This window comes from Terrapene carolina, unplaced genomic scaffold, assembly GCF_002925995.2.
Source record: "Terrapene carolina triunguis isolate 2854851 unplaced genomic scaffold, T_m_triunguis-2.0 Scaffold233, whole genome shotgun sequence".
NCBI lineage: Eukaryota > Metazoa > Chordata > Testudines > Emydidae > Terrapene > Terrapene triunguis.
In genome coordinates, this window is record NW_020664584.1 from 13,139,977 (window position 1) to 13,152,626 (window position 12,650).

At 58.8% G+C, this 12,650-nt stretch overlaps 1 protein-coding gene across 3 annotated transcripts in view; it reads left to right on the forward strand.

The window, feature by feature from the left end:
• ARHGEF40 (Rho guanine nucleotide exchange factor 40) overlaps nt 1–12,644 on the forward strand; it is a 23,578-nt gene extending 10,934 nt beyond the window's left edge. Inside the window, exons 10-21 of one of the 3 annotated variants that reach the window (XM_026656741.2) lie at nt 767–919; nt 1,421–2,184; nt 2,560–2,800; nt 3,088–3,174; nt 5,762–5,995; nt 6,652–6,822; nt 7,234–7,411; nt 9,285–9,389; nt 9,668–9,898; nt 10,274–10,377; nt 11,394–11,448; nt 11,711–11,799. In XM_026656741.2, coding sequence (XP_026512526.2) covers nt 767–919; nt 1,421–2,184; nt 2,560–2,800; nt 3,088–3,174; nt 5,762–5,995; nt 6,652–6,822; nt 7,234–7,411; nt 9,285–9,389; nt 9,668–9,898; nt 10,274–10,377; nt 11,394–11,435 — 2,310 coding nt within the window. In that variant the 3' untranslated portion in view covers nt 11,436–11,448; nt 11,711–11,799. Of the gene's footprint in view, nt 1–766; nt 920–1,420; nt 2,185–2,559; nt 2,801–3,087; nt 3,175–5,761; nt 5,996–6,651; nt 6,823–7,233; nt 7,412–9,284; nt 9,390–9,667; nt 9,899–10,273; nt 10,378–11,393; nt 11,449–11,710 lie in introns of all 3 variants that reach the window. The other 2 variants (XM_026656742.2, XM_026656743.2) reach the window with 2 other exon arrangements.
• The last annotated feature ends 6 nt before the right edge of the window (nt 12,645–12,650 follow it).

Here is a 12,650-nt window from a genome sequence, read left to right on the forward strand (position 1 = left end):
TGGCACGCGTGCCAAAGGCGGCACGCAAGCTGATTTTCAGTGGCACTCACGCTGCCCGGGTCCTGGCCACCGGTCCGGAGGGCTCTGCATTTTAATTTAATTTTAAATTAAGCTTCTTAAACATTTTAAAAACCTTATTTACTTTACATACAACAATAGTTTAGTTATATATTATAGACTTATAGAAAGAGACCTTCTAAAAACGTTAAAATGTATTACTGGTATGCGAAACCTTAAATCAGAGTGAATAAATGAAGACTCGGCCCACCACTTCTGAAAGGTTGCCGACCCCTGCTCTATGCTGTGGGGTGTGTATTTGGGTCTGTGGGGCTCCCTGTATTGGGGTGGGAAATGGTGTCTCTGCCAGGCGCTCTGTACTGAGGGGATATCTGCTCTGCAGGCAATGTCTTACTGAGGGTGGATGGGCATTGGCTCTATGCTGTGGGGTGTGCATTGGGTCTGTAGGGGGCTCTATAGTGGGGGGACATGGGCTCTGCGGGGTGCTCCATATGGGGGTGAGGGGGTGCATTGACACTGCAGGATGCACTATACTGAGAGTGGGAGAGCGTTGGCTCTATGCTGTGGGGTGTGCATTGGGTCTGCGGGGTGCTCTATACCGGGGGGATATGTGCTCTATGGGGTGCTCCATATGGGAGTGGGTGGGGGTTGTGTCTGTGGTGCATCAGCTCCGTGGGGCACTCTGTGCTGGCGGGGGTCTGGAGTGTAGGCGGGACAGCACTGCCCGGTCTCCTCCTCTCTCTCCCAGGAATGGCTGGCCCGGGGGCATGAGGCTCTGCATCTGGTTGGTGATGGGGACCTGGCAGCTGAGAGGCAGCAGCTGGAGAGCTTCGAGCGCCGGCTGGAGAGCTGTGCGCACACCATGCACAATGCCCTGCGGCTGCACCGCTTCCTGCAGCAGGTGCCAGCCGCTCAGGCGTGCCCCCTCTGTCTGTCTGTGCCTGCCCCATCCCTCCTTTCCCCTTTAGCATCCAGCTTAGTTCAGCCCAGGGGGTGTTCCTGGCATGGGGAGCCGAACCCACATCAGAGGCAGCCCAGCCCAGCCCCGCTATCCATGCCAGAGGCGGGTGTGGATGCCCCCAGGGCAGCGTCACACATTGGAGGGGGGGTGATTTCCTGGGTCCGTTTGTCATTCCTGCCCATTTCCATTACAGGGCTCCCCCCCCCGTCCCCGTCTCCGGTCCCCGTCGCCTCCCCATTGCCCCCGTCCCCCCTGGCCCCACGGCCCCGACTCCCCATCTCCCCATCCCCCCATGGCCTGCATCACTCTGACTCTGGTGCCCTGCCCCCCCCGGCACCAGCTTCCTGCCCCCCCCGGCACCAGCTTCCTGCCCCCCCAGCATCAGCTTCCTGCCCCCCCGGCCTACGTCACTCTGACCTCGTCTCTCCCGCTCTCTCGTAGGCTCAGGACTGGGCCCTGGAGGGTGTCCGGCGCCTGTCGGCCATTGAGGACGGCGCAGGGCCGGAGGTGGTGCTGGGGACGCTGGGCCGGTACTGCCAGCAGCATGGCGAGATCTCGGACAGCACCTTCCAGGAGATGCGTGGGCTGGCGGTGCAGAGTCCCTGGGCGCTGCGGGAGTTGGGGCGCTGCCGGGCCCGCTGCCAGGAGCTGGGATGCCTCCTGCAGCGGCGGCTGGAGGTGGCATTGCAGGCTGGACCCCCACCCCGGCGCCGGGCTGACAGCACCAGCGCCTCCTGCTCACCGCAGCGCCCAGTGAGGGGCCTGGGCACTGGCCTGGGCTCCTCCCGCAGCATGAGCTGCCTGCTGCCCCCGCCCGGCAGCCTCTCCTCTGGCCTGTGTGAGGTGCCCTCTTGCCACTCACTAGCGTCCCCCAGGGGCCCCATGGAGAATAGCGACGAAGAACGGAGCCCCCCTCCCACCAGCACCCCCACCTCTGCCTTCTTCCAGGCACCCACGCTGCCTCTGGGCACACTGCCTCCCTGCCAGCCTCCTGCAAAGAATCCCCCCAGCACGCAGAGGGCACTGAGCGAGCCTGGCCCTCCCCGCCCCAGCGTCCTCATTCGCGGGCTGGAAGTGAGCAGCCAGGAGGTAGTGGACAGGACCTGCTCGCCCCGGGAGCACGTGATGCTGGTTCGCAGCAGCGCCCAGAGAGCCGAGGCGCCGTGGGGGGGCACGCCCAGCACTGAGCGGAAACGCTGCCTGGGGTGAGTTGCTCTGGAGGAGGGGTATTTGCACCAGACCAGGACTCTGGGGTTCTGGGCACTGCCCCCTCCCATGACTGCCACCCCACATACGCACTGGGACCCGAATACCCCATACATTGGGACCCATTGCCCCGTCTGAGAGAAGTGCGCCCTGGCACCACCTGTTGGTGCCCATGGGGTGGAGGGCCCGTTGGCACCTGTGAGGGTGTGGGGGGGGGCTGGGGTGCAAGGCCCATCAGTACCCATGGGAGGGCTGTCGATGCCCATGGGATTGCGGGGAGCACTGAGCTGGTTGACCCATGGCGGGAGGCTCGTCAGCACCCACAGGGTAGGGCACAGGGCCCCTCGCTGATGCCCATCCCCTCTCCTGCCCAGCGCCCAGCAGCGGCTGGTGGCAGAGCTGATCGCCTCGGAGCAGAAGTATCTGGGCTGCCTGGCTGAGTTGCTGCCCCTGGAGTCGGGGTGCCAGGAGCTGCCCCCCGAGCTGAAATGCGAGTTCAGTGCCTTGGAGGGCACCCGCGACCGGCTGCTGGGCTTCCACCGCACCTACTTCCTGAAGGAGCTGCAGGGCTGCGCCAGCCACCCCCTCCGTGCAGGGGGCTGCTTCCTGCGATATGTGAGTGTCCAGCCCCGTGACCCATCTGGGGACCCCTACTCTCCCCCCAGAACTCCCCTCTCCCAGGCACCTCCCCACACCAAGGCATGAGTGCTGCTCACTGGCACCCCTGTCATCTCCCCAGGAGATGCCAGCAGACCCCTGCAGGAGCCCATAGCCCATCTGCCCTGGGATGCTGCTCTAATTGCATTGGCCCTGCCCTTCTGCGTCTCCCCCGTGTCCTCTGTGCTGTGGGGAGGTGGTGACGCTGAAGTTGGCTTTAATTCCCCCGTCACTCTCTGCGCCAGGCGGACCAGTTCAGTCTCTATGCCCTCTACGTGAAGAACCGGCAGAAGCTCGATGCAGCACTGGCCTCTCAGCAAGCTGCCAACAAGGTACTGTCTGTGCTGCTTGCATGTACCCATGGAGAAGCTCAGAGCTCTGGGAGGGGAGTGGGGTTTAGTGGTTAGGCAAGGCAGGGCTGGGAGTTCAGGACTCTTGGGTTCTATCACGTCAAATGTAAAAGTGTAATTGGACAGGCCAAAAAGGAATTTGAAGAGCAACTAGTAAAAGACACACAAACGAACAGCAAATCTTTTTTTAAGTACATCAGAAGCAGGAAGCCTGCCAAACAGTCAATGGACGATTGAGGTGCTAAAGGAGCACTCAAGGCAGATGAGGTTTCAGAAAAGCTAAACAAATCCTTTGCATTGATCTTCACTGCAAAGCATGTGAGGAAGATTCCCACACCTGAGCCATTCTTTGTAGGTGACCAATCTGAGGAACTGTCCCAGGTTGAGGTGTAAGTAAAGGAGGTTTTCATAGAATCATAGAAGATTAGGGTTGGAAGAGACCTCACGAGGTCATCTAGTCCAATCGCCTGCTCAAAGAGGACCAACCCCAAATAAATCATCCCAGCCAGGGCTTTGTCAAGACAGGCCTTTAAAACCTCTAAGGATGGAGATTCCACCACCTCCCTAGGGAACCCATTCCAGTGCTTCACCACCCTCCTAGTGAAATAGTTTTTCCTAATATCCAACCTAGACCTCCCATACTGCAACTTGAGACCATTGCCCCTTGTTCTGTCATCTGCCACCAATGAGAACAGCTGAGCTCCATCCTCTTTGGAACCCCCCTTCAGGTAGTTGAAGTCTGCTATCAAATCCCCCCTCACTCTTTTCTCTTCTGCAGACTAAATAAGCCCAGTTCCCTCAGCCTCTCCTCATAAGTCATGTGCTCCAGCCCTCTAATCATTTTCATTGCCCTCCGCTGGACTCTCTCCAATTTGTCCACATCTTTCCTGTAGTGGGGGGCCCAAAACTGGATGCAATTCTCCAGATGTAGCTTCACCAATGCCGAATACAGGGGAATAATCACTTCCCTTGATCTGCTGGCAATGCTCCTACTAATGCAGCCCAATATGCCATTAGCCTTATTGGCAACAAGGGCACACTGTTGACTCATATCCAGCTTTTTGTCCACTGTAATCCCCAGGTCCCTTTCTGTGGAACTGCCGCTTAGCCAGTCGGTCTCCAGCCTGTAGCAGTTCAGTTTTGGAACAAATTGATAAATTAAACAACAATAAGTCACCAGGACCAGCTGGTATTCACCCAAGAGGAAAGGTCCTCTTATGGATCAATAACTGGTTAAAAGACAGGAAACAAAGGATAGGAATAAATGTTCAGTTTTCACTGTGGAGAGAGGTAAATAGCGGGGTTCCCCGAGGATCTATACTGGGATCAGGGCTGTTCAACATATTCATAAATGATCTGGAAAAAAGGGTAAATAGTGAGGTGCCAAAATTTGCAGACGATACAGAACTACTCAAGATAGCTAAGTCTAATACTGACTGTGAAGAGTTACAAAGGGCTCTCACAAAACTGGGTCACTGGGCAACAAAATGGCAGATGAAATTCAATGTTGATAAATGCAAAGTAATGCACATTGGAAAACATAATCCCAACTATACATACAAAATGATGGGGTCTAAATTAGGTGTTACCACTCAAGAAAGAGATCTTGGGAGTCATTGTGGATAGTTCTCTGAAATCATCCACTCAGTGTGCAGCCGCAGTCAAAAAAGCGAACAGAATGTTAGGAACCATTAGGAAAGGGATAGAAAATATGATATCATAATGCTACTATATAAATCCATGGTATGCGCACATCTTGAATACTGCATGCAGTTCTGGTTGCCCCATGTCAAAAAAGATATATTGGAATTGGAAAAGGTACAGAGAAGGGCAACAAAAATGAGTAGAGGTAATGAACAACTTCCATATGAGAAGAGATTAGAAAGACTGGTAATGTCAGTTTAGAAGAGAGATGACTAAAAGGGGATATGATTGAGGTCTATAAAATCACGAATGGTGTGGAGAAAGTGTTATTTACTCCTTCACATAACACAAGAACTAGGGATCACCTGATGAAATTAATAGGCAGCAGGTTTCAGACAAACAAACAAGAGAGTAATTATTCCCACTGCGCATAGTCAACCTGTGGAACTTGTTGCCAGGGGATGTTGTGAAGGCCTAAATATAGCTGGGTTAAAAAAAGAATAGGGCCTATCCTCCATGAACTTGTCTATCAATGACTATTAGCCACGGTGGTCAGGGATGCAACCCCATGCTCTCAGTGTCCCTAAACCTCTGACTGCCAGTAGCTGGGACTGGGTGACGCGATGGATCACTCAATAACTACCCTGTTCTGTTCATTCCTTCTGAAGCACCTGTTACTGGCGCCTGTTAGAAGACAGGATACTGGGCTAGAGGGACCATTGGTTTGACCCAGTGTGACCCTTCTTATGTCCTTATCCTCAGCTCTGGGAAGGGAGTGGGGTCTAGTGGTTAGAGCTGGGGTCGGGGAGCTAGGATTTGTGGGTTCCGTTCCTTGGTCTGGGCAGCTGTTGGGATCTGGAAGCCCCAGTGATGGTGCAGTAGCCCGGCTTGTGGGCTCCATGTTCAGCTCCTCTCCTCCCCCCAGACAGCACACAGCAGCCTAGAACGTCCCTGGGAGGACACGGCGCTGGCAAGTGCCCTGCAGAGGCCCCTGGAGCAGCTGGAGCGCTATGGGCGCTTTCTGGAGGAGCTGCTGCAGGAGACGGACCTGGAGCAGGCGCCGGAGCGCGAGGCCTTGCGGGCAGCGCAGCAGCTGCTGGAGTCCCAGGTGCAGCACGGCAGGAACCTGCTGGCCATGGAGCAGATCCGGGGCTGTGAGGTGAGTGTAGGCAAGGGCCATCCCAGCATGCACTGCTCTGCCCAGGGGCCATCCCAACATGCACTGCTGTGTCCTGGGCAGGGCCGGCTCCAGGCACTAGCTTAACAAGCAGGTGCTTGGGGCGGCCAAGGGAGAGGGGTGGCACCTGCGGCAATTCGGGGGGCGGCAGGTCCCTCACTCCCTCTAGGAGCGAAGGACCTGCCGCCGAACTGCCGCCGCCCATCGCGGCTTTTTTTTTTTTTTTCCAATTGCCGCTGCCGATCGCTTGGGGCGGCAGAAATGCTGGAGCCGGCCCTGGTCCTGGGTGGGACGGGACCCCAGGGGCTCTCTCAGCATGCACTGCTCCATCCCTAAGTGAGGGGAGGGCTCTCCCAACATGCACTGCTCCGTCCCTACCTGAGCGGGTGGCATGGGGCTCTCCCAGCATACACTGCTCTGTCCCTTCCCCAAAGGAGTGCCAGGGGCTCTCCCAGCATGCACTGCTCCATCCCTAACGGGGAAGGGGCAGCCAGGGGCTTTCCCAGCATGCACTTCTCCATCCCTACCCGAGGGAGCGGCCGGGGGCTCTCCCAGCATTCACTGCTCTGTCCCTGGGAGGTGGCAAGCCTGGCCCGGGGGAGGTTGCCCATTGCCCGTGGTGTCTCCTCTCCCTGCAGCTGGAGCTGAAGGTGCAGGGGCAGCTGCTGCACCGGGACGAGTTCACAGTGCTGCGTGGGCGCCGCAAGTGCCATCGACACGTCTTCCTCTTCGAGCAGCTGTTGCTCCTCAGCAAGCGCAAGGGCACCGAGGGCGGCTTGGACGTCTACGTCTACAAGCAAGCCTACAAGGTGCGCCACCTTCCCCCGTGGGATCTCCTGCCCCTGCCTTGCCCTGCCCCATGGGATCTCCTGCCCCTGCCTTGTTCCCCCCGCCCCACCCCATGGGATCTCCTGCCCCTGCCTTGTTCCCCCCGCTCTGCCCCGCCCCATGGGATCCCCTCCCCCTGCCTTGTTCCCCCTGTTCTGCCCTGCCCCATGGGATCCTTGCCCTATCCCACCCTGCTCCACTCCAGGGGATCCACCCCCGCTGCAAACAGGCTTTCAAGCTGTGCTGGCTCATCCCACCCTGCCCCAGGGGACCACCTCCCCTGCCCCATAGGATTCCTCCCCTAGCACTACCTCCCCCATGGGTACCCCTCTGCACTGCAAACAGGCCTTCAAGTTGTGTCTCACCTCCTGGCCATGCTGTCCGCCCCCCAGACAGCAGATATGGGGCTGACGGAGAATATCGGGGAGAGCGGGCTGCGATTCGAGCTCTGGTTCCGGCGTCGCAAGCTGCGTGAGGCCTACACGCTGCAGGCCTCCTCACCCGAGGTGAAGCACAAATGGACCAGTGCCGTGGCCCAGCTGCTGTGGAGGCAGGCCACGCTCAGCAAGGGTAGGCGGGGGTGGTATGGTGGGCAGGAAAGTGGGGAACAGATAGGACGAGATCTGGGGCTGCAGTGAGATGGGGCATGAGGGATGAGGTTGTGGGGTGAGTACATGGGCCCTGGCGTGTCAGGATGGGGGGAAAGGGTAGCTCTCATTGTGATGGGTTGGGGGAAGCAAGAGGACACGGACAGCAGCGTGGCAAGATGAGGGGATGGGATTGGTGGGGGGACGTGGCTCTTGGTGTAACGCATGGGGACACATGTGGACCTTGTGACAAGGCAGGGGAGAGGATGGGGGGCATGGGCCCTGCTGAGATGACCCCTTTGGGACTGCCACCTGATGTGCCTAGACTACCTCTAAGCCCGTTTTCCCTGCCAGCTTGGGACTTCAGTGCCCTGCCTTGTTTGAGCCAGACACACTTGCCTGCTGCAAACATAGATCCAAGTCTGACCCACATCCCCCACAAGCTGCAGGCTTAACTGAAAACAGCTTAAGAAGTGTTCCTGTTTCCAGCACTCAGATACCCAGCTCCCAATGGGGTCCAAACCCCAAATAAATCCGTTTTACCCTGTATAAAGCTTATACAGGGTAAACTCATAAATTGTTCGCCCTCTGTAACACTGATAGAGAGATATGCACAGCTGTTTGCCCCCCCCCCAGGTATTAATTCTTACTCTGGGTTAATTAATAAGTAAAAAGTGATTTTATTAAATACAAAAAGGATTTAAGTGGTTTCAAGTAATAACAGACAGAACAAAGTGAATTACCAAACAAAATAAAATAAAACACGCATGTCTAAGCCTAATATAATAGGAAACTGAATGCAGGTAAATCTCACCCTCAGAGATGTTCCAATAAGTTTCTTTGACAGACTAGCCTACTTCTAGTCTGGGTCCAGAAATCACTCACATCCCTGTAGTTACTGGCCTTTGTTCGAGTTTCTTTCAGGCATCCTTTGGGGTGGAGAGGCTATCTCTTGAGCCAGCTGAAGACAAAATGGAGGGGTTTCCCAGGGGCTTATATAGCCTCCCTCTTGTGGGTGGAAACCCTCTCTCCCCCGTGTAGAATTACAGCTACAAGATGGAGTTTTGGAGTTACATGGGCAAGTCACATGTCCATGCATGACTTCATTCTTTATAGGCCGACGCCATGTTAGCCCGAATGTTCCCAGGAAAGCTCAGATGTGGATTGGCGTCTACCAAGGTCCATTGTTGGCCAAGTACTCCCAATTACTTAAATAACCCCTTCACGCTATGTTGACCAAATCTGCCTTAGGTGCTTTCTACAGCAAACACAAGCATAGAGCCAACACTCGTAACTTCAGATATAAAAATGATACGTGAATACCAATAGGATGAATACATTCAGTAGAACATAACCTTTGCAAAGATATGTTACATGGCATATGTAGCATAAAACATATTCCAGTTATGTCATATTTACATTCATAAGCATATTTCCATAAAGCATTATGGGGTGGGGAGGAAGGAGGAGGACGGGACGGAGGAAGTGGCCCTGGCAGGATGGGATTTGGGGGGTGGGCCCCATTGAGATGGGGTGGGGAAGGAGGAAGGGGATGGGATGGAGGGTGTGGCTGCTGGTGGGATGAGAGGAGGGGGATGGGATGGAGGGAGTGGCCCCGGCGGGATGGGATTGGGGGGTGGGCCCCATTGTGATGGGGTGGGGAAGGAGGAAGGGGATGGGACGGAGGGAGTGGCCCCGGCAGGTTGGGAATGGGGGGTGGGCCCTGTTGTGATGGGGTGGGGAAGGAAGGGGATGGGATGGAGAGTGGCCCCAGCAGGATGAGATTGGGGCACGTGGCCCCGTTGTGATGGGGGCACGTGGCCCCGTTGTGACATCTCTCTCTCTGTCCTGCCCAGAACTGCGCACACAGGAGATGGTCTCCATGGGCATCGGGGACAAGCCCTTTGTCAGCATCCAGGGCCCCAGCCAGGCCCTGCTGAGCAGCCTGCTCACAGGCAGAGGTGAGGGGGGCTGAGTCACAGGGGTGCCGTGGGGTGCGGGGCTGTCAGCATGGCAGACTCACTCGGGGGGGGGCTTGAGGGCATGGCAGGGAGTCTCTCGCGGGGGGGCTCTGGGAGCAGCAGGGGTGATGGGGGTCTCCTGGGGAGGGGAGGGGTCCTTAGGCTGTCTCTCTGGGGGCAGGGTTGGGAGCAGTCTGTCTCTCTGGGGGTAGAGAGGTGTCTCCTTTGTGGGCCCAGGGGGTCTCTCCCTGGTGCTCTCTCATCCCCTCTCTCTGCAGCCGCCCGCACCCGTGCCTCGGTGGCTCTCTCTTCCTTCAGCCCCTGGGCCGGGGCCCCATGCTCCCCGCCGGCTGCCACGTCGTCCCCCCGCCCCGGCCCTGCCCCCCTGGGCCTGTTCTGCGATGCCAGCCCTGTTCCCCCTGCGGCAGGGCGCTCCCCCGGGGCCTGCTCGCTGCCAGGGCACCTGGAGGAGGAGGAGTGGGAGCTGGACGTCAAGCACATCCCCCGCGGTGAGCCCACAAGACGGGGGGGTTGCGGGGGTGGTGTCTCTGGGGAGCTCAGTGGAACCGTGGGGGCACAGCTGGCTCCATGGGGAGGGTACACATGGCTGGCACCTGGCATTCAGGGAGGCGTGGCTGCTTCAAAGAGGCAGCTGGGCTTGGGGCTCTGTTGGGCCAGTGCGTGGTGGGCTGGCTTTGTGGGAGACGCGTGGAGGGTCTCTGCCTCTCCCCCGCACTGAGGCTGCTGGGGCAACACTGGTCCCTGTTGTTCACACATGGCTCCGTGGTCTGTAGCCCAGTCACTGTGGTGATGCCCAGCAATGCGTGTGGGCGGGCACAGGCATGGGTCCCGGGGCCTCACCCCCCACCCCGGTTCTCTTGCAGCGTCCGAGACAGCCGCTGGCTCAGGAGCTGCTCCGGCTCTGGGGGAGCCGTCCCCCAGGGGGGCAGAGTCGCCAGGGGGCTCTGCCCCAGTGCAGCGCCGGCCGGTGAGTACAGGGGGGAAGAGCAGGGGCTGTGGGGCAGGCGTATGTCTTTGTCTCTATCCCCATCTCAGCTCTCGGGGCTCCAGGGGGCTCAGCTGTCACCTCACTTTTCCCACTCAGAGCTGCCCAGGGTGGGCGCTGTCCTACAGAGCGGGGTCCGGACGGCTGTCTGTCCGTCCATCAGTCATGGATGTTACTGGCTGTGTGTGTCTCTCTCTCTGGCTCAGTCTGTCTGTGCAGGGCTGGCTGGTGGGCTGGCTGTCTCTGTCAGGGTGTCTGTCTGTCTGTGCATCTGTCTGTGCGTAGCTGGCTGTCTCTGGCTTTCTGTGTGTCTTTCTGCATGGGTGGCTGGTGGGCGGGCTGTCTCTCTATCTGTGTCAGGCTGTCTGGCTGTGTGTCTGGCTGTGCGTCTGCCTGGTGGGCTCTCTCTCTGTCTGTCTGTCTGTCTGTGCTGTCTGGGAGGGGCTGGCATCTTTCCTGGGAGCCTTTGAATTCACAGGAGTGCGAGGGGGAACGGACGACATAACGGGGGGGGGCATTACTGTCTTGGCTGGTAAGTGGCCAGGGATGGACAGCACTGTAGGCAGGGCACTGCGGGGCTCCAGGCCGGTTACTGTTCCCCACCTCCAGCCCTGCCCTGCCCTGCCCTGCCCCAAACATGGGCACTGCGGGGCCCCAGGCCTGCTGGCTCCTAGGAGGGGCTGCCCCAGGACTTGCCATTTCAGGACCAGGCTGCTCTTTTCTGCCACCATCTGTGTCCCCCACATGGGACCAGGGCACCCCCCAGCCCACCCCCGCCCTGATGCCCATGCCCTTGCCCCTAGCTCCACCCTCCACACTGGCCCACAGATACCCCCTCTCCTCCCCAGCTCCCTCTCCCAGCTCCACTCCAAGGTCTCTTCCCCCTGAGACCCCACAGCTCCAACCCTGCCCCCCGCTTCACGTTCCCAGCCCCATTCCCTCCCCCTCCCCGCAGTGACCCTGGCACCCTCACAAATGGTGTTTTATTTGTTTGCCAGAGAGACGGCCACGCCCCCCCCGACCTGGCGACCCCGCTCTGACCCTGGCACCGAGGTACAGCGGCTGGGACGCCCCCCGGGCGCCCGTCAGTCTGTGTGTCCGTCTGCCCTGCTTCAGCACATGGGCGGGGCGCCCACCCCTCCCACACTGCCTCTGTCCGTCTGTCTAGTCCCCCTCCCCCACTCTGTGTCCGTCTGCCCCCCCGTGTCCCCGTTGTGTCCGTCTGCCCCTCACTGTCGCTGTCCGTCCGCCCCTCCCCGTGTGTCTGTCCGCCCCTCCCCCGGCACTCACCCCGCTCTCTCTCTCTCTCCCCCAGAGCTGGGTCTGGAGCCTGCACAGGAAGCTGTTTGCCTCGCATGGCCGCGTGGGGCAGGATCAGAGCCCTGGGGCCACCAGGAATAGGACAGTCTGAGCCCCTGGCAGACCCCTGGCACCGCACCCCACAGGCTTTTTCCCACGGATCCTCCCCTCCCCACCCACTGCATGGAGATACCAGACAACCTCCAGCCACTGCCCCACGGGTCCTCCCCTCACCCTTCATGGGACTACTAGGGCCCTGTAGCTACCATGCGGGCTGGGGGATGGGTATCAGTGGAGGGCACAGCACCACATGGCCTGGGAGGGGAAGGACAGTGATGATGTGGGCAGGAAACCCATCTGGCCTGGGTGTCAGAGCAGCGGGGCTGGCATGGGGCTAGAGGGGCAGTGAGAGCTGCACCCTGAGTCCGGCCTGGAACTGCACCAGCACCTGAATAGCATGAGGACCCCCCTCTCATGGACCCCAAGTGTGCCCACCTCTGGCCCCGCACACTCACCGAGCCCTACGCGCACGTGCAGAGCAGAGCCCCCATGAGGATTGCCACTCACGTGCATACTGATCCCTGTCTCACCCAGCTGTGCCTCCATGTGCAACGACCCCTTAACGTGCACATGCCCATGCACACACTGATCCCTGTCTCACCCAGCCTTGCCCCTATGTGCTACGACCCCTTCACGTGCACACGCCCACACACACACACTGATCCCTGTCTCACCCAGCCATGCCTCCATGTGCCACATCCCCTTCACGTGCCCACGCACACACTGATCCCTGCCTCACCCAGCCATGCTGCCATGTGCAATGGTCCCTTCACGTGCCCACGCACACACTGATCCCTGTCACCCAGCCGTGCCTCCACGTGCAACGACCCCTTCACGTGCACATGCACACACTGATCTCTGTCTCACCCAGGCGTGCCTCCATGTGCAATGACCCC